Genomic DNA, 21,588 nt, shown 5'->3' with positions numbered 1-21,588 from the left:
TACTTTTATAGATAAGCCCTTTCAACCCTTACATTAATTCTGTGAAGCAAGTAGTATTATTGCCTCCAATTTAAAGAAGAGAAAACTGAGGCATACAGAGGTTAAAATGTCAAGGTTACTCAGCTATAAGTGACAGAGCTGGGATTTGAGAGTAGGCAGTCCAATTCTAGTATCAATATTAGATACTGCCTCACAGTTAAAATAAAGATAAAAAAGAAGTCGGAAAATATGCAAAGGGGGAAATGACTGCTAGAAACCAAGGATAAGATAATTACAAATTCAGTTCCGAGCATCTTGGCCGCCAAGATAAATGAAAACTGAAAAGTTACACAGCTTTCAGCATCTGAGAAGGGAAAACATACAAGTTCTTTGTGGGAAGCATTACTTTTTAGCTGGAATTTCTTATAGGATTCATACATAAAGACACAAAGGTCTTATGTCCTCAAAAATTGATCTGCCAGAGAGAGGCCCGGATGGAGGACACAGAGGCATGCTGTTGCCATGGCAGTGTGGTCCTGGCTGCTGCAGAGGCAGGTGCCAGGGTCTCCCTTGCCTCGATGTGAAGAGCTTAGAAAGAGGAGGAGAGGAGAACTCCCCTGGCCATCTCTGTGACCCCAGCTGCCGCATTTTTCACAGACAGGAGGGAAACAGAGGGAGAGAAGGGAAGGACGGTGCGGAGTGGAAATATTAATGGTGGGAGAGAGGAAAATGAATGAAAATAAAGATACTGATTCAAAAGAAAGTGAAGAATACGAAGGTGACTCTGAAAAGGACCTGGAGGGGTTAACTAATGAAAATGAAAAAAGCGATGCCAGCATAATAGAGATGGCTTGTGAGAAGGAAGAGAATATTAACCAAGACTTAAAAGAGAATGAAACGTAATAGAACACAGCAAACAGCTTTCTGATCCTGACAAATCTTTGCAGGATGAGGTCTCACCAAGAAGAAATGACTTCATTTCGGTACTGAGTATTCAACCTTTGGATCCCATATCAGATTCAGATAGTGAAAACTCTTTCCAGGAGTCCAAACTAGAAAGCCAGAAAGACTTGGAGGAGGAAGAGGATGAGGAAGTAAGGAGATATATTATGGAGAAAATTGTACAAGCTAACAAGCTTCTATAGAATCAAGAACCTGTGAATGATAAAAGGGAGTGAAAATTTAAGCTCAAGGACAAATTAGTTGATCTGGAAGTTCCTCCACTAAAAGACACTAATACTTACAAAAGTTATTTTGAAAATGAAAGAAATATATTTGGGAAACTGTCACAGTGATGTATTTCCAATGATTTGGGACAAGAAAATGTGCTCCTGTCACTTACTAATGGAAGCTGTGAAATAAACAAGGATAGGACAATACTGGTAGAGAGAGATGGAAAATTTGAACTTCTGAATTTACAAGACATTGAAGAGTCAGGGGTATTTGCCTCCCATTAATAATGCAAGTAGTACAGAAAATGACCCTCAGCAGGTGTTACCCAGATCTTCCAACTCCTGTGTCAGTGGCATCAAGAAAGAAGATTCTGCAGCAAAGATTGATGCTGTCACTCACTCATCAACAGGAGAGCCGTTGGCTTACATCCCTCCATTTATAAGTTGGCTTATATCCCCCCACTCAACTGCAAGACTTGTCCAAGCTCTGCTGCCATCTCAGATCGAAGTAAAGGGAATGGGAAATCTAATCAGGACAGTCTGCACATATCTCATCAGCGACCTCAACATACTGTCTTTCCCCTTGACAGAAAGAACTACAAAACGAGAACAAAAGAGAGAAAAGCTGAAAAGAGAGGAAGAGCAACAGAAAATAGAAGAAGAGAAAGAAAAAAAGAGGGAGAATGGCATAGTATTTAAAGCATGGTTGCAAAAGAAAAGAGAGCAGGTCTTAGAAATGAGGAGAATTCAGCAAGCAAAGCAGATTGAAGACATGAACAGCAGAGTAAGTAAAACTTTTCTGAAAAATAAGTTCATACAGATATGAAAGCTGAACTTAATTACAAAAGGGAGTCTGGATATCAGCCTATGAAAGAAGTAGAAAAGTGGTTCAAGAACTACCCTTGCAAAAGATGCAACATGCAGATGACTTTCCAATTAGGTTCTAAGAGGCCTTGTGAAAATAAAATGATTCCTATTTTGTTCAGACTTTGAAGGAACAGAAAATACAAAATGATCAATTCATTTTTTCAAGATGCAACTTTGGTATTCAAACATGACAAAGATACATACACACACACACACACACAAACCCTACAGACTGGTCTCACTTAAGACTAGACATATGGAACTCTTATGTAAATCTTTAGCAAATTAAAGACACCAAATTATTTAATTTAAAAAAATTTTAAAAATTGAAAATCCAAGAAAAAATTTTGAAAATCATCCATATCCTTACTAAAAAAAAGATATATATGTAAAGTAAAAGTTGAAAATTCAACCCTAAGCTCTTCCAGGCTCATCTCCAGTGATAACCACTTTTAACAGTGTGGTGCAAATCCTTTTATATCTTATTTATATTTATACATTTACATGTCAAAACTTTCATTATTCAGTTTTTTTTCACTTACTTCATCATGGACATCTGTCTAGGCCATTACATTTAAATCTCTCTTTTCAAATAGCTGCGTGGTATTACAGCATTAAGTTATTAAACCCTTCTTCATTTGTAGATGTTTAGGTTGGTTCCAATGTTGTGCTAGTTAACAGTGCAGTAGTGAAGATGTACATTCTATGAGAACATCTGTAATCTGTAGGAGAGGTTCTTCAGAGGGGAATTTATAATTTTTGAAGGTTTAGAGTGAAATGTTTGGTTAAAGATGCAAAAGTATCCTCCCAAAAGATAATATGAATTTATAGTTCCTCCAACAATGTGTGAGAGTGAATGGCTAACACTGTATGTGGTGCATCGACTTATTTTTTTCTTCAAACTAATAATATACATGCTCGTGTATGAGCATGTGTGAGACATAATAAGAATTAGATATAGGACTCTACCCCTAGTTTTTGGAACAGAGCTCCTAAAACCTTTTTAATTTCTTGAGTGATAGGGGTTCTACATGTATCTCTTGTTCTAATAATTGACCTTTTATCCCGGCTTCTGACACAGAGCTCCTAATCCTTTGGAACTTCTTAGGTGATAGGACTCTCTTTGTTCTAATGAGATGACTCTTGGTGGGCTCCTGAATAGGGGCTGGTTGCCAGAAAGACTAACCCATGATTAGAAGCTTGGAACTTTCAGTTCTAACTCCTTTCTTCTAGGAAGGGGGAAGGGGCTAGAGACTGAGTTAATAACTTCAATGACTATGTGATGACGCCTTCATAAAAGTCCCCAAGCTGCAGGATTCAGAGAGCTTCCAGGGTATGGGAAACGTGGTGTTGGGAGGGTGGCGTGCCCCCAAGAGGGCATGGAAGCTTCACACCCCTTCCCAATACTTTGCCTTGTGTATCTCTTCATCTGTGTCTTTTATTATATTCTTTATTAATAAACTTGTAAATGTGTTTCCCTGAGAAAAAAATTGATCCACCAAATATTTGGAAACATCCATCTAGTAGTCCTGTCTTCAGCCTCAGGAAGCTTCCTCTGACAGCCCTTGCTACCTTAAAAGCTGGTCCCAAAGTCCCTGTGTTGTATATCTTTAACACAGCCTGTGTATATCTCTAATCATTGTATTCACCATATTATTTTTATCTTTCTGTCTCTTACATTAGATAGTAAGCAACCTGAGGACAGGCAATGTTCACTAATTGTTCCTGGTACCCAGGACAGTGACTGACACAAAACAGATCACAAATGTCTGTTGAATGGTACATGTTCTCTATAGCGAAACTGATAGAAGCCAAAAGAACACAATATTAAATGAAGTTCAGTAAACGCTGTGAAAATGTACTCCAGAGCTACTTTTTTGGATCCTAGCTTGAAAAAGAATAAAACCTAGAGGATATGGGGCAGTGAATTCCAAACTTCAGAATGACTGTGGTTTCTGAAGTGCAGACTTCTAGCTACTTCCCAGAAATCTGAATTAGGAACAAACTACAATTTTTCAGAGCCCCAAAGCAATTCAGATACACAGTTAGTTAGTTTTGGGGCTCACTCTTCTAGGATAATTCCATATCTACAGAATATGAGAGCTTGAAAGCACCCTTATAGTATTTGGATACAACTTTCTCAAATTATAGATGAGGCAACTTGGGCTCAGAGAAGCGAAGCACCTTGTTCAAAATCATACTGGTAGTGGTGATAGCTGAGCGCAGCCTAGAAGGCAGGTGACCTTGTATGTGAAGGGAGACAAATTGCAATAGGAAAACTCAGATGATGGGACTGACATGGGGCTCACCTTTCTGGTGTTCATAACAGCTGGATCCAAAGTCAATGACTTTAACAGAGGCTTGGCCCTTTTGGTATAGCACTATATTTTCCTAGAGAGAAGAAAAGACATATGTCAAGCTACAGTAATGCTGCCCTAGGCCCTCTACTTACCTAAATGCTCCTCATCCTTCAGGGCCCAGTTCAAATATGACCACCTCCATGGGCGTCCTCCCACATCCTCTCCAAAATCCCATCATCCTCCTCTCTGACTTTCCATTTGACTTATGGTCGGCGTTTCTCATTCAGACCTCATAGTCACTGCTTTGCAGAGTTTCTTTTGCATATATTTTGTCACTTTCCCCCTATTGATTCTGCAACTCCTGAAGATAGTGACTTTGTTTTTATCTTCTTTGGCACCTGGTTCTAGGCCTTGCTTGCACGGCCTTAGAAATGCCATTGACTGAATTTGTTCGACATTCCCACGAAATGCCCTCCCTTGACATACTGCCATGAGAGTAGAGCACCAAAAAAAAAAAAAAAAAAAAAAAAGTCAAAGGCAATGATTTGATTGGAGTTTGCGATTCTTACACAGCCTGGGGAATAGAATGGGTATTTCCAGAGTGTGTCCATGGCAGGACGGAGATGGTACTCACGGGCTTGAGATCGCAGTGAATGATTTTCTCTACCGAAAGCATCTGCAAGCACTTCAAAACAGAGAGAGTGAAGCGCCGAACTATGGACAGACTGAAGCCTTGAAAGTTGTTATTCTTCATCAACTCATACAAGTTGATTCTGGAAAAGAGGGGAAAAGTGATGCATGTGGGTGTAAAAAAACATATAAGGCTGAGTTTGAACCTGCAAACAATCTTGTATCACCTGGTTTCCGTCTAGTAGCAGGCAAGCCTCAGACCAGGAGGCAGGGCTTTCATGCCCTTATAGACTCAGCTTTCCCACTGAATCATGGTGGGCGCAGGGTGAAACTGTGTCAGACTCTCAGATGTCCCCTCATTTCTGATGTGACAAGGCCACTGAAGCACTTTGTTATGCAGGCGGGTTAAGAGGTTGGCCCAAACTTCTGAAATAGTCATAGTTCCTCAGGCCCTTGGGAGGGATCCAGGAAGCCCACCAGTCACTCAAACAAGCAGCCACTCCTGCCCAGGCCTAATAAGGGCTGTCTAAGGACATGAGGTTCCTGACAAGTAAGGAACAAGAGAGTGGGCAGATGGGGGCTGAGGCCAAAGGGAGCCCCTGCTCCACCCAAAGTGTGGCTGTTTGGTCCCACCTAACTGCTCCTTTGAGAAATGAAAGCTCGCTTTTGCCAGATAATCTTAAATTCTCTAGGGTGGCAGAAGCCTACTATATTATATGAAGTCTACAGACTTACGAATGTTAGAAACTAATATTAATACAATGCATTGACAAAGAAACATTTATTTGTGAGCTGCCAGTTGCAACCTCTGTGCAAGCTGTGAGATGGGGAGAGAAGGGAAAGAGCATGACCCCAAAATGGCTCTGCAGCAAATTTCTGCTGGTTCCTCCTCATCTTCCCTTTCTAAGATCGTCTAGCTTTGGTAGTATTTAGCAAGCCACTCATTGCTAATGTTTTTTTAGAGATGGGGTCTTGCTCTGTTGTCCAGGCTGGTCTCAAACTTTCGGACTCAAGTGACCTCCCAACTTGGCCTCCCAAAATGCTGAGATTACAGGTGTGAGTCACCGTGCCCAGCCAGAGCCATTCATTCTTTTTTTGTTTGTTTGAGACAGAGTCTTGCTCTGTTGACCAGGCTGGAGTGCAGTGGCACAATCTCAGCTCACTGCAACCTCTGCCTCCCACATTTAAATGATTCTCCTGCCTCAGCCTCTCAAGTAGCTGGGATTACAGGCACGCACCACCACGCCCAGCTATTTTTAGTAGAGATGGGGTTTTTAGTAGAGATGTGTTTTTAGTAGAGATGGGGTTTCACCACGTTGGCCAGGCTGCTCTGGTACTCCTGACCTCAAGTGATCCACCCGCCTCGGCCTCCCAAAGTGCTGGGATTACAGGCATGAGCCACCACGCCCGGCCACCATTCATTCTTGAGGGCTGCGATGGAGATGTGAGTCTTGGCTCTGGCACCATCCTGACTAGTCACCTGGGCAATTCCCTCATCTCTCTGGGCTTTGGATTCCCCCTGCACAGCCCTGGCCCTCTGACCTCCCAGAGCTTTTAAGCACAATGACATCCTAACTGTGCACTGTGATTCATGGCCAAGAAAGGCAGACCAAGCTGTCCATTTGGCCACAGAGAAGATAATTTACTTCTGCATATCAGAGACTCGACCACACTTTGTAATAACCAGAAATGGTGAGGAGAGTGTCACCTTACCTGCTAATTCAAATGTAGCTGGTTCCTAGAATTTCATCGTCAGCAATGGTGTCATGGGGGCACTGAGCTACCAGCTCGCTAAATCCAGTAACACTCTGAGAGCTCACCCCTGATTATTCTCCTTTGCTAAATGCATTCTGGGTTTCTAGTTTCATATAAATTGCATCAGATGGTCTTCCCAGAGAGAAAAATAATCAAATTAGCATGCCCTTGCAATTAGCATGCCTTGTCAGCTCCAATATTCAGCCAGGCCATGCCAATCTATTTAAGTCAGGCTCTGCTCTCTTACCAAAAATATCTGCTCTTGTCCTTATTTACTCAAAATCAAAACCCTTTTCCCACTCTGAGCAGCCAGCTGCCTGTTCCTTTGGGTTTCAGCCTCTGCACGATCAGGCCAGAAAGCCGATGAGTGGGGAAAATGACCGCAAACAAAGGAATGTCCTTTTTGACTATTTCAGTTTAGCTCTTGAGGAAAGAGGCCTTGTTTTGGTCATGTCACCTGGCTCAGTACCCAGCACCAGGGAAGTATATCACGGGTATGCTGGCAGGTGACAGGCATACCAAGATGGCCTGCTTTCATCCCATCCTCCTTGCTCCTGGGCATTCTGGGTAACTGGGTGACTGTCATGTCCATTCCAGTTACTAAATATTCACATCCAGAGAAATCTAGTGTTCTGACCTCAAACACTATCACTTAGGTAACTTTTCCAGAGAAAATGAGTTAAGAAGAAAAGGCAGCTGACCCCAGGAGCTCAAAGGTGATGCAGAAGTGATTGCGAAAGTAGAAAAAGTCCTTCATATGCACCACATTGTAGGTGTTGTCTTTGTCCTTCTTTCTGAGAGCTTCCAGAATCTTCAGCTCCATCAGGGCCTGCTGGTGAAATCTGAGGTGATTGGGAGTGGCAGGCAGGGTGGGAAATGGGGACAGAAACATCAGTGTCTGGTCCTGCTGCAGCAGTCAGCCCCTCCCCATGACCCCAACAAGACTGTCTAGTGGCAGGAAGCACTAAAAACACCACACTCTCACCACCTCTTTGCCCCCTCATGGAATCAGATGGGTAGAAAGAGAAAAGGGAAAACAAAAGGGAAGATTGGAGGGAGAGGCACAGTCAGGAAGGGCTGGCATTCTGCAGGGGCCAGAGTCACGCAGTCCCTCCTCTGTGGCCTATGTCATCCCCCAAGCCACACCTCTTCTTGTTCCTGATGATTTTCAGGGCCACCAGCTCATTGTTTTTGTGATCCAAGCACTTGGCCACCTGTCCAAAGGACCCCTTCCCGATCGTCTCCAGAACTTCATAGCGGTAGGCAATGTGATCATGCAGGACCTGTGGAAGCCAGGCCGGAGGTGAAGAGCAAAGCCATGGGCTCCCAGGCCTTCCTGGCACATGGCCCTGGCATTCCCATCCCCAGATTATGGCTCACTCCTGGAGGAATTTTCTAACTACACTGGGCACTTGTGCGACTCTCGCCCTCATCTCATTGCGACTACGATGAGGAGCTTGTTGCCTGGATTCTGGGCCACCCATGTGGTGCCAGGGAAAGTCCCACAGGCTTGATCCATGTCAAGCAGCACAAAGGACATTGGATGGTTTTAGGAAACTCGGGATCTAGTCCCAGTATTGTAGTTCTAGTTCTAGTCCTCTAGTTTTCTGCATGTTTTAGGACCTATAAAGTAAGAGGGTTGGACAAAGTGGCCCTGAAAGTCCCTTTCAGTTTGGACATTTTATGAGTCTTGAAGTTAAGCAGCATCTCTGGTTTGGGGAAAGTTTTATTTCTGACCCCGATGTGTCTCTATCAATTAGAGAAGGCGTTAGGTCTCCTCTCTGCCTCTTCCTGGTCAAATGTGGTTCTCCTTTGGGCTTACTGGGATTTAATCCTATCCTGGAGTTAGCAGTACAGAACTTGGACCTTTCTTGGTGAAGAGAAATATTTCAAGAGCCAGAATCACCCTTGTCTCTCCCTATGCTGGAAACTAGGGAGCAGGGGGTTAATCAAAACCACAGGAAATTTTCTATTAGAAAGACTTCAGCTTTAGACAAGCAGTTTATCCATTCGGAGCTGCAGTGCCATTGTCTGTAAACTGAAGATGCTGGATGAGATTATCTCTAAGGTCCTCAAGCTCTGTGGGTCTCTAATTTCTAGTGTTACACTCATGAGTTTGGGAGAGGTGAAGGATTAAGTGTTTGTGCACAAGTCCTCAGGATGTGTTTGAGAATGTGTGCCGGGGTCTGTTCATACAGGAGGAATCAAGACTGAATTTGAACACGTACAACTTTCCCGATCTATGGATGTAGGTTAGTCTACTTGTAAGGGTCTGTCATAAGAATGTATGGGAAAAGGACAGGGACAGGATCCACAGACATGTTGCTATAAAATTACATATGTGTTTTCTTAGCATTTGTGCTTGCCTTCTGCATGCTACCACTTTGTGTCATAATTGTTCATTCGCAAGTCAACTTTGACATTGATTATGGTTACTTGAAAGCAAGAACCATTTTGTATTCATTTATGATAGCTTCCTTTATATTTCCAGAGTCCAGTAGATGCCCAAGTTTATGATAGATTATCAATACATAGACATTCAATTAACATTTGCTGACAAAATTAAGTGAGAATGCAGCTATGTTGCTTGCTTGGGAATTTGGCTGTGTGCGGTATGTATTTGTGTGTGTACTGGAATGCAATAAGGATGGTAATTCGGAGCTTACGGAGAACACACATTGTCCCTTTCTTCCCCACAACGCCCTCATCAAAAAAAAAAAAAAAGGCTTTTCTAAGATTTGAGACTGAAGAACTGAGTTCCAATGAATTAACTTAAAAGTAGTACTGACACCCTTAGGGCATTCTCCAGAGACCCTAGGCTCAGCTAGGGTGGAGCAGAGGAGCGAGCAGGGAGGGAGGGGTTGAGGAGGTATAGCTGAATCAGAGTTAAGATTTATACTGGAGATTCCCAGCCAGGCGCAGTGGCTCACACCTGTGATCCCAGCCTTTTGGGAGGCCAAGACGGATGGATCGCCTGAGGTCAGGAGTTTGAGGCCAGCCTGGCCAACACGGTTTAACCCTGCCTGTACTAAAAATACAAAAATCAGCCAGGCGTGGTGGCGGGCACCTGTAATCCCTGCTACTCTGGAGGCTGAAGCAAGAGAATCGCCTGAACCCAGGAGGTGGAGGTTGCAGTGAGCCGTGATCACACCACTGCACTCCAGCCTGGGCAACTCCATCTCAAAAAACATATATACATATTTATATTGGAGATTCCTAACCAAAGATCCACTAACCCCCTATAATTTTATGTATGCGCAGGTTGTCTTTTCTGAGATGAGGACCTATAGCTTTTATCAGGCTCCCAAAGGGATGCTTGACCGAAAATATTGAAAACCCGGGCTCTTGAAGGCAGCTGTGTGACAGAAACGAAATCCTTGCTTCTCAAAGTGTGGTCCAAGGATCAACAGCACAGGCATCACCTGGAAGCTTAGGCCCCAGCCCCAGACCTGCTGGATAAGAACTTGCATTTTAACAAGCTCCTCCAAGTGGTTTGTGTTCACAGTAATGCTAGACAAACACAGGCCTAAATGCTGTTAATAAAATCTGCCTCTTCTATGAGCCATCAGACTCATCCTGTATCTTAAATCCAAGTTGCAATGAAATGTTCCGAAGAGGAAATTCCTGACAGCCCACAGCCTAGTGGACTAAGCAGCACACATCCCAACATGCTCAGCCCTGGGAATCACTGCTCAGCTTTCACCTTAAGGCTGGGAAGAGGCACTGTCCTGGGGAAGCCAAGGGCTACAGTCAGAAGAGGGGGAGGAAGAGGAGCTGTTGGGATTGTTTTTTAAAAAACAGAATGAAATTAAGCTCTATGCACCAGGGTCTACAGTGACAAAAGCTTTTTTGTCTGTGGGGGAAGTGACATCTACTATAAAATAGAAAAAAGTCCATGTATGGGCTTGTATTGAAGAGACAAAAAAGGGAATGTTGGGAAAACTGCTCCTTATTTCAGTCTGGCCTTTTCCAGTGGGCTATGCAGGGAAGCAGCCTGTGGGAGCTCACCCAGGATGCAAACCGGCTACCCCAACTATGCTTGGGGGAAAATTAGTCTTCCATTAGTAGAGTATTTTGCATACTAAATTGCATGCTTCCCCATTTTCAAACATGGTATTTCCTTGGTTTGGCACTACCAGAATACTTCAGGATATCTAGTCTCCAAAATATCAGCCCCAAATACTACAAAATACCCCTGCTTTTTTCCTTTCTAGACTACCTCTTGTCCCTGGGCCCCTGCAGGTTCCCATGGCCCCCACCCCCATCACCTTCAGATAGAAGCCATGCTCATCATCAAAACTCGTCTTGCTAAATTTCTCAGGAGCCATGTCGAGCTTCTTGGCTTCAAGCCCCAGGAACCACAGCTCCGCGTAGCCCAGGATTTCACTTTGTTCATATGGAGACAGCTGGTTCTTAAAAAGCTTTAGGGCCTCTGTGTGAAAAACACTACAATTGTGAGTTAAGTTGAGGCAGCATGGGATTTGCCCAGGATGCAGACGATGGCATCCCTTCCAGGTCACGAGCCGTCAGCCTGTTCCCCAGCTGGGTGGCTCACTGAGGACCCTGCATCTGGCATCTCACAAGATGGAAGTATGACAAGAATAAATGTCAAGGTCTTGTATTTATTTCAACAAATCAAGAAAGGAACACAAGGACAGGGAAAGAGAGAGCTCAGTCCCCAAACACCTGGGGTTTAGAGCAGCGCGGGTAAAAATTCCAGGAGTAAAATAAGTGTCAACAATAGTATATAGTTTAGGTGGCAAGTTGCCCAAGTTAACGTGGAATTAAGCTATAATTAGTCTGTCTTGAGAGGCTTTGAGAACTGTAATGTCTGCAGGGCCAGACAGGTAACATAAAGGCAACATTAAAGGCCCAGGAGGCTTCACGCTCAAATCTGCAGCTGGATCAGGAAGGACCTCAGATTGCAAGGAGAGATTATGAGTTAGGACTTCCCTACACCAGCCAGATCACATTGGCGCTCTCGTGCGTGGTCAGGGGTAAAATTCACGGTAACTGATGAACTAGAGCATTCTCAGAGAAAAGAAACTAGGATTAGGATAGGGGGCAACATATTATTTGACAAACTGCTGAAGCACTGGAGAGGGAACTGCAAGGAAAAAGAAAAAGACTTATAGGGAACAAGACTTCTGTTTTCATATATGTGAAGGGCAGTCAAGTATAAGCTGAATAAGGCATGTTCTTTGCCCAGAGGACAGAGCCAAGGCATAAGATGGCAGCTCTGTAAAGGCAGAACTAGCTCAGGACTGAAATGACCTCTTCATGCATAGTTCCCGGAGTTGTTTAAGAAGAACAAGCACCAATTTCAGTTTCTAAGCTGTGGTAGAAGAGCTGTAAAGTGTCTGATGATGGCACACATAGTGGATGCTCGGTGAATTTGGGCTCTCTTCCTTTGCATCCTAATAGGTTATGAGTCTCTGAATCCCATTAAAAGTCTAGCTACTGGCCAAAAACCCATGTGTAATCTTTCAGGCCTGACCACAAGGCAATCCACAAAGGCTTCACCTGGCAAGCCTCACGGGCAAAGCTGCCCTCCCTGCACCAGAGCTGGTGCACAGCCAATGCATTGCAATCTCTGGAGGAAGCTACAGCCAAGGACTGAGCCCCCTGGCTGGCCATGCTCTTCTACATGTCTGCATTTCTAATCAAGATCCCCCTACAGAGGCTCCTCTCCAACACCTCCTTATCAAGAGGAAGGAGCAAGCTTCAGCACCCTTTGCTCTGCTCTCAGTATTCAGTACCTTTCCACTCCTGGCTCTTCCACTCTCTCAGTGCCTTCCCGCTGGCCCCTGGGTCCATAAAATGACAGGAGCCTTGTGTCTGGGCTCCTTAGGCAAATGAGACACTTCCTTCTGTCTGCATTGGTACATCCCGCCCTTGCCCAGAGCCACTCCGTGGGGGAAATTCAGCCTCCTATTCAGCCTCTTGCTTATACTACCACAGTCAGAGGTTCAACGCTTAACTTCTACGTTCCTCTTGGCTGGCTGCCTTCTTTGACTACTCTGACACCTAGCAGCTTAGCTCACTCCAGCGCAGCTTAGCTCTTAACACCCCGACCTTCCATAAGCACCTCCCCACCCTGCTACTGCCCCAAAGGCATACCTGCCGCTGTCAGAATCACCTTTTGCTTCTTTGGTGACTTCTCCTCTGCCTTGGGAACCTGGGTTTTAATGCTAGGGTGGAAAGGTATTTCTGAAGCCTTGAGCTCTGAGGCCGGCATCTGATTGTGAGCTTGATTCTCCTGTCCAGGAAAAGAGGTTTGCAATAAATAACTACTTAGGACTCTCCTGGGGGCCATAAACCATTTATTTAACCAAAGACACCCACCTTCAGCCAGGCTCTTTACCTACCTCTCCAGGGAGAAAACAGCGATTAAGAGACAGAAGGTTCTCCCTACCTCTCTCCCAAAGGAAGCATCTGTCTGACTGACACTATTCCTGGGGAGACCCCTGTACCTTACCGTATGCTGCTGACAACCCCAGCAACATCTCACTATGGGAAGAGATGGGAACAGTTTTTCACTGCTGCTCTTAAGAAGGTGAGCTCCCAACAAGACAAAGTGACTTGCCCAGGAGCACATGGACTTATGTGTGTGTGACGCCTCTTTCAGTTGGCACCTTCGCACATATTATCTCATTTGGTCCCTACACAAAAGAAGTAGGAGGACATGGGAGGAAACTAATATTTTGTATGGTTCCACCTTTTATGTACCAGCACTTCATTTTTCCTCAATGAATCCTCCTGACAGCTCTAGAGAGGGCCCATTTTGTAGCTAAGAAAAGGTCAAGGACTTATTTGCTCAAGCTCATAGTCATTGTAAAGAATGAGAACAGGACTAGAACCCACCTCTTCAGCAGCTACTGTGCTTTTCCCCACCATCCTGGGCCTTTCTAAAACTGGCTTTGGACTAAAACCAGGTCTTTCACCTGCCTTCTCAGGGTCCAGTCCGTCTGCACTCACCTGATACAGCAGGGATGACTTCAGCAGGACTTTCTTGCTAATGTGTGGGAAGCTTACCATATTCTTCTTCCCCTTGGTGTCCACAAAGGGGAGTGAAGTAACACTGGTGTTCTGTAGAAGGAGAAATTGCATGCGTTACAAAAGCCTTAGGCAAGAAAACATCTCCAGGGGTCATTTCTTCCAGCCTCCCTTCCCAACTCCCCAACAAGAATGAGTCTAACCCCAATCTGGACCTAAACCTATTCTTAAAGATCTTGGCAAAAAAATGCAGATTCCAGAGCAGCAGAGTCAACAAACACATGGGCTCTGGGTTTGAGTCCCTGCTCTACTACTTACTAGCTGCAGGCTTTCAACAGCTCACATTGACTCTTTCTCGAAACCTCAATTATTTCATCACTACCATGGGAACAAAAATGGGGCCTACCACATAAGGCTTTTGTGAGGTAAATGAGTCAATATATAGAGAGCATTCTGTAAGTGCTGGCCATTATTATTATTACTCCAATATCTTACCACCCTAACGCAGGGAAGTTCTTCCTGTTATATCACACAAATCTTCCTCAGTGCAACATAAGCTTCAATTTCCTCTATGACTACATTATTGACTTGACCTACTCACTTGGATCCCTGCCCTCCTGCACTGACTGATTGACTGATTAATCAGGAGAGAGGTCACAAGAGCTAAAATTTGGAAACAACCTAAGTGTCCATCAACAGATGAATGAATAAAGAAAATGTGATACTTAAACACAATGGAATACTATTCAGTCATAAAAAAGGATGAGAACCTGTCATTTGCAACAATATGGATAGAACTAGAGATCATTATGCTAAGTGAAATAAGCCAGGCACAGAAAGAGAAATATCACATGTTCTCACTTATTTGTGGGATCTAAAAATCCAAACAATTGAATTAAGGGAGACAGAGATTAAAAGGATGGTTATCAGAGGCTGGGAAGGGTAGTGGTCAGGGGAGAGGTGGGGATGGTTAATGGGTACAAAAATGTACACTGAATAAGACCTCGTGTTTGATAGCACAACAGGGTGACTATAATCAATAGTAATTTAATTGTATTTTATTGTATGTAACACAAAGGATAAATGCCTGAGGGGACAAATACCCCATTTTCCATGATGTGATTACTACACATTGCATATCTATATCAAAACATCTCATGTATCCCATAAATATATGTACCTACTATATACCCACAAAAATTAAAATAAAAACATTTTTAAAAATCATGTGGAGGAGATGGGGCGTGGTGATGTGGAGATGGGGTGTGGTGACGTGGATAGAGTGCTGTCATCATGTTATGATACATTTTATGATAAAGTGGCCAAAACTGCCTGTTCAAAGCTACCCTGGCCACCCACCTCTCCTCATTCTCTCCTAGAGAAAAGGAGCTGACCGTCACTCCCTACCTTATGAAAGACTTGGGTCATTCTGGAGTTCTTGATATTGGAAGGCGGCTTCTGGATCTGAACCGAAGGTTTACTTCCAACCTGGATCAAGTGGAAGAAAATAGGAACAATGCTTGGCATGGCTTTATCCCACACTGTATATTTTTGTTACATTACAATAAACAAACTATGCTTGAGGCCAGCTCTCCTGACCCCTAAGCTGGGAAGAGCCAAGAGAGGCTCCAATAAGTACTCAATGAATGTATGAATGGATGATTATCCAAACAAATGATCTTTCCCAAAGTGTTCATCCTGGATGGGCTTGGCCTATGGTTTTCATGCTTTAAAAAAATCAATATGGCCTTTTCTTCCAACAAAATCTTAACTAGAGACCCTGCTTACGGTAAGGAGTAACAGCTGAGCTGCTCTTGCTCTTTAGAAAAGAAAATGGCCATTGCCTTGCCTGGAAGTCTTTTCGCCCTGAGTGTGGCTCTGAAGGTGGCATAGTGGAACCCACCCAGTGGAACACACGCACCCAGCCTGGACACCAGTGCCCTGATCAGAAGAGACCTCACACCTAGAAGGGTGAGGAGAAGAAGACCAAAATTCTAGAGCAGTGTGTCCCAGAGGGCGGCAAGCACCCAGCAGAGGAAGAGGACGTAATGTGTACAGTACGCAGATAAAGAGCTATCTAATGGGTATGGATTTACTGTAATATCCATTTTAAAAACTGTAACAAGCACATTGAACTTGTAACATTGTGGTTGTTATTATTTAGGATGAGATTAAAATTTAAGTTAAAAAAAAAAGTAAGGCCAGGCATGGTGTCTCACACCTGTTATCCCAGTGCTTTGAGAGGCTGAGGTGGGAGATCACTTGAGGCCAAGATTTCCGGGTTACAGTGAGCTACGATCACGCCACTGCACTCCAGCCTGAGCAACAGATAGAGACCTTGTCTCTACAAAAAACAATAATAAAATAAAACAGAGCGTGAGGACTATGTAGGCGTAGGCATGGCAAAAACTGTGAAGCTGGCCCTCAAACGACTGAAGTTTAGCAAACAACAGGCTACAGCTTGAATCGAATTTCTGGTCTTTGAAGCCAAACCAGGGTTCCTCCTTCTTCCAGACCTCCCCTATGGAGTTGAAGGATGTTTATCCAAAGCTGACACACAGCTGGTATCAGACCCGCTTCTGTAAACATTTGGCCACATTGAAATAACAACTGGGTACAACACTTAATATCATCCAGCACAGCTAAGTCCTGCACAGCACAGTAATGATGAGGACTATTTGGGACAGTCAATCTTGACCTCCTGCAATAGGGAGGTAGTCTGAGAGAGAGAGGGTTGCATAGAACATGGGGCATAGTCTCAGACCATGTTAATTCGCTAATGTGCTATATTTAGGATTCCACTATTGAATGGAAAATGGTATCTGAGCAAATATTGCAATTGCAAATCTCAGAGTCTCAATTTCTCATCAAGTAGGTTTGTGGGGATGAATATTCATTAGCATCGTCAATAACAGGCTGACATTGAGGATGCGGTAGGGAGACTGGACAGATAAATGAAAGGTACATTAGCAGAATACAGCCCAAACTAAATACAAAACAAAGGGCATGAACAGTGAGTATCAACAAAGAAGGAAAAGATCACTGTGAATGCAATTGGCCCAGGAGGATGGTGGTAGAGGGGGCACTCTTCTGAATGGGTGAGGCTTGGTCTGGGCTTTAACCAAGAGGACGGGTAGAGAGCATGCTTGCTCAGTGAAACAACACCATCCAGGCACGCTCCAGGGCTCTTCCCTGCTCATGCTGGGTAAGCAGGAACAGGGGGTTGACCACGGGGCATGGAAAGCACTGAAAGACTAAGACGCTTGGTCTTTATCCCGTGGGCAACAGTGAACCTCTAACAATTTGCATAGCTGGGGGTTACATGTGCAAAGCAGTATTTCAGAAAGACCCCATCAGCAGCAATGTGATAAAATAATGCTCATGGGTATGGACTCTAAAATCACACTCTTTCATTTTGATTCCTGGTTCCACTACTGATTGTTTGAACCTGGGCAAGTTATTAGCCTATCCTCATATAATGTGGGGATGATATTAGTACCAACCTCAAAACACTGTGAGTATTAAGGGAGTTAATATGTGTAAAGTGCTTTGCACATGCCAAAGTTGTCTGCTAGAGTTCATTTTCCTTATTTGCAAAATGGAGAGAGCGATCTTTGCTCATTTCCCATGAACAGGAAAACCATGGACTCAGAGCTTAGCTGACAGAGCAAAGGGGTGTGTGTGTGTGTGTGTGTGTGTGTGTGTGTGTGTGTGTGTGTGTATGCAGCCCAGGAGTTTAGCAGCCCCAGGTGACCAAGTGACCTCGAGGACTGGTGGCTTCTACATCTCTGCACACTTGTACTCCATTCTCAAATACCCACAGGTCACACAAGTTTATGAACTTGCTGATTGTTGGCTGTCTTTCAGCAGCTTCCTCAAGAGGCACACAGTGCCCCATAATAACACTTAATTCGACCAAGGGATCGCCGGGAGGCAAAAGGAAGCGGGTGTGCTCTCCCGTATTCACAGCTGCAAGACAGGATTTTTCTTGAAGAAAGTGAGCTTTCATGACATTGTTATTTCTAAGCCAATAAAACAGGAATCTCCTTAATAGTCCTGAGCTCTGTATCTAAATCTAGAATCTCCTGTGTAAAAAAAGATTTTATTCACAGGGGTCCAGAGCAGGGGGGTGCTTCCTGTGCAGTCTAAGACCTGGGCCCTGGAGAATGGCTGGGTGAAGCCTCTGGAGGGGACAGGAGATCAGAAGAAAGGAAATCAGTGAAAGCCAACGAGGCTCTTTTCTTGTTTCTAGAGAAGGTGTCTTGCCCTGTTACCCAGGCTGCAGCCTACACCTCCCAGCCTCAAGCAATCCCCCCACCTCAGCCTCCCAAGTAGCTGGGACTACAGGTGCATGCCACCAAGCCCAGCTAATTTTTATTTTTATTTTTATTTTTGGTAGAGACAGGATCTTGCTGTTTGCCCAGGCTGGTCTCAAACTCCTGAGCTCAAGCAATCCTCCTGCCTTGGCCTCTCAGTGTTGGGATTACAGGTGTGAACCATCATGCCCCCAGCTAAAGCTCTTTTCAGTTCTCCTTTTTGTGACCATCACAGCTCTCAGAAGACTTCTAAACAGCCAGAACTAAATTGTGAAGTTTCTTTATCTTCCAAACTTTTTGTATGAATATGTGCTGCTTTTATCATTAAAAATACCATTTTTAAAAATTATTATTATACTTTAAGTTTTAGGGTACATGTGCACAACGTGCAGGTTTGTTACATATGTATACATGTGCCATGTTGGTGTGCTGCACCCATTAACTCATCATTTACATTAGGTATATCTCCTAATGCTATCCCTCCCCACTCCCCCCACCCCACAACAGTCCCCGGTGTGTGATATTCCCCTTCCTGTGTCCATGTGTTCTCATTGTTCAATTCCCACCTATGAGTGAGAACATGCAGTGTTTGGTTTTTTGTCCTTGTGATAGTTTGCTGAGAATGATGGTTTCCAGCTTCATCCATGTCCCTACAAAGGACATGAACTCATCATTTTTTATGGCTGCATAGTATACCATTGTTTAAAAGCAAAAGATATTACAGCAGATAACTATAAATGGTTCCATGCAATGCAAGGGAGGAGAAGGCAATAATAAATGCAGCAGCACTCTCTCCATGAGACCCTTGAGAGAGTGGAATAGGCTCTAGAAGGAGGCATCAAGGAAACTATGCTGGGAGAGCTTCAGTCTATGGAAACAGCAATTGTGGGAATCAAGAGAAGGGACAGGAGATGCTGGGCTCACAAGTAGGCTGAGGCCACTAAGATTCACACGTAGGCCCACACTTGAGTCGGGATTCCCTGGGGTCTCCTGCTGTGCTTGTCATCACTAAGAGATAAACCCATAGGATCTGAACACTGCGGTGACATGCTACAGGCAGGCCGATGGCGGGTGAGGGGTGCTCCAGTCTCAAGTCCTGACCCAGGGCCCCTCCTCTGCCCTCTTGTGAGTCTGTGTTTTGAGCTAGCTAAGCACTTGGGTTCTCACACTTCTTTTCTCAGAAGAAAAAAAAAGCAAACTCCATCCTCATGTTTCAGCTAGCTCACCCTTCTCCAGTAGAAACTGAGTTCAGCTTAAAAGCTGATTAGAGGCCGGGCGCGGTGGCTCACGCCTGTAATCCCAGCACTTTGGGAGGCCGAGGTGGGTGGATCACGAGGTCAGGAGATCGAGACCATCCTGGCTAACATAGTGAAACCCCATCTCTACTAAAAATACGAAAAATTAGCCGGGTGTGGTGGTGGGCGCCTGTAGTCCCAGCTACTCGGGAGGCTGAGGCAGGAGAATGGCATGAACCCGGGAGGCAGAGCTTGCAGTGAGCCGAGATCGCACCACTGTACTCCAGCCTGGGCGACAGAGCAAGACTCTGTCTCAAAAAAAAAAAAGGCTGATTAGAAAAGGAAGGGGGAAAGTTGAAACCAGTTTACTCACCCTGCCCCCTACTCTGCACCTGGCATTTATGCAAAATAACTACAAAGGTGCCAAACTGTTCCTTCCAGTTACTCAGTCCTGTGATCCTGCTCTTCTTCTTGCCTCAAAGATTCTTCCGGCAACACCTCCCTCCTGCTTCCGCAAGCCGGAAGGATGCACAGAATCACTGAGTTGCAGTGGACCTTGGAGATGCATTCATTCTTAACGCATTTACTGAACATATCTATATGCCTACCGAGCAGTGTGCCAAGCACAGATCACACAGTCCAGCCTCCCCAGCAGTAGAGCCCAGAAACCTGTATTTTAAGCTTCCCCAAGTGAGTTCTGTGCAGGCAGATTTGGGAGCCACATTCTAATATAATCCCCTCTTTTGGAACTAGTCTCTCCCACCTCTGAACTTTTGTTTTTCTTTGTGTCATTGATGTTTATGTATCCTTTCTAACTTTTTACAAATTTTTCTCATCTTCCCCCAGGAAATTCCATGGCAACAAACATTAGGCTTTCCACAATGTGCCAGCCCTGGAACTTCAAGACCAGTCCCACTGGCTGGGTCATCGGGCGGGGCGGTCTCACAGAACCTACCCTGCGTGTCAGTGTCCATGCCATCATTACAAGAACGTAAAGTGAGCTGGGACCAGCTCCAGAGCCAATCTTGCATTTGCTGCGTGTCTCAGGAGGGAGTAGAATTTCACTAAGTGTCATCTTCCCTGACACTGCTTCTTTGTATGATGTCACAGGGAAGTGCCTCAATTGCAAATTCATATTAATGAACACAAGCTGACAACCATCTCACTTTCAAAAGTGAGAGTCAAGGCTGGGCGCAGTGGCTGACACCTGTAATCCCAGCACTTTGGGAGGCCGAGGCAGGTGGACCACCTGAGGTCGGGAGTTGCAGACCAGCCTGGCAAACATGGTGAAACCCTGTCTCTACTAAAAACACAAAAATTAGTCGGGCGTGGTGGCAGGCGCCTGTAGTCTCAGCAAAGGTGCTGTGACTGAAGTACAGAGCACGGGGTAGCGAGTGGCTTACAAATATTAATACAAGAGGGAATGGTCACAGAGGCTTCCTGGAAAAAGTGCTGCTATGGCTGAGGCCCAAATGCGGGTGAACGATGGGGACATGGACTGGGTCACATGGCGTTGGGGTGGGTGATGGGAGAACATTCCAAGCAGAAACAGAGCAGGAGCAAAAGTGCTGAGATGTAGAACAGTGCCATGTTTGAAAATGGCAAGACTTGCAATGGCAGGAGCCAAAAGGCAGGGGTAGAAGCTGAGGAATGAGAATTGCTTGAACCTGGGAGGTGGAGGTTGCGGTGAGCTGAGATGGTGCCACTGCACTCTAGCCTCGGTCATGGAGCAAGACTCTGTCTCTTTTTCAAACTTCAAATTGTCACGATTTCTTACTGTGAGTGGCATAATTATGTGAGAATAAAGATACCCCTTCACCATTCTTTGCCCACCACATCCCTAGTTCAGGCACCTATTGCAATGGTCTCCTAAGCAGTTTTCCTGCCTCTCCCCAGTCCATCCCATCCTCTACCCTTCCTCCTGAGTGGCCTCAGAAATTAAACATGAGCATCTGATCACATTAGTAAGTTGCCTCCATCTCCTAGCAACTTCCCAGGGAGCAGAAGTCCTGGCTCACAAAGCGCCCCCAGCCTCAACCCTTGTCATGGCCCTACCCCTGCCTTTTGGCTCCTGCCATTGCAAGTCTTGCCATTTTCAAACACGGCACTGTTCCACATCTCAGCACTTTCGCTCCTGCTCTGTTTCTGCTTGGAATGTTCTTCCATCACCCACCCCACCACCATGTTATCCAGTCCATGTCCCCATCGTTCACCCGCATTTGGGCCCTAACCATAGCAGCACTTTTTCCAGGAAGCCTCTGTGACCATTCCCTCTTGTATTAATATTTGTAAGCCACTTGCTACCCTGTGCTCTGTACTCTATCACAGCACCTGCAAA

At 44.8% G+C, this 21,588-nt stretch overlaps 1 protein-coding gene and 1 pseudogene across 16 annotated transcripts in view; one reads left to right on the top strand and one right to left on the bottom strand.

Annotated features, from left to right (window-relative positions):
* DYRK4 (dual specificity tyrosine phosphorylation regulated kinase 4) overlaps positions 1–21,588 on the bottom strand; it is a 63,624-nt gene that overhangs the window by 21,683 nt on the left and 20,353 nt on the right. For 10 of the 16 annotated variants that reach the window (XM_031001057.3, XM_055357835.2, XM_019038602.4 and 7 more), the window contains 8 exons: positions 15,107–15,187; positions 13,682–13,792; positions 12,824–12,962; positions 10,972–11,135; positions 7,850–7,986; positions 7,405–7,545; positions 4,953–5,091; positions 4,328–4,409 (listed from right to left, as the gene is read on the bottom strand). In XM_031001057.3, the coding sequence (XP_030856917.2) occupies positions 4,328–4,409; positions 4,953–5,091; positions 7,405–7,545; positions 7,850–7,986; positions 10,972–11,135; positions 12,824–12,962; positions 13,682–13,792; positions 15,107–15,187 (994 nt within the window). Of the gene's footprint in view, positions 1–4,327; positions 4,410–4,952; positions 5,092–5,175; positions 5,492–6,661; positions 6,896–7,404; positions 7,546–7,849; positions 7,987–10,971; positions 11,150–12,823; positions 12,963–13,681; positions 13,793–15,106; positions 15,188–21,588 lie in introns of those variants that run through there. The other 6 variants (XM_055357840.1, XM_031001058.3, XM_019038613.3 and 3 more) reach the window with 6 other exon arrangements.
* On the top strand, positions 709–1,977 carry LOC129525819 (coiled-coil domain-containing protein 181-like; annotated as a pseudogene).

Source organism: Gorilla gorilla, chromosome 10, assembly GCF_029281585.2.
Source record: "Gorilla gorilla gorilla isolate KB3781 chromosome 10, NHGRI_mGorGor1-v2.1_pri, whole genome shotgun sequence".
Lineage (NCBI taxonomy): Eukaryota > Metazoa > Chordata > Mammalia > Primates > Hominidae > Gorilla > Gorilla gorilla.
This window is presented reverse-complemented; position numbering and strand designations above follow the sequence as displayed.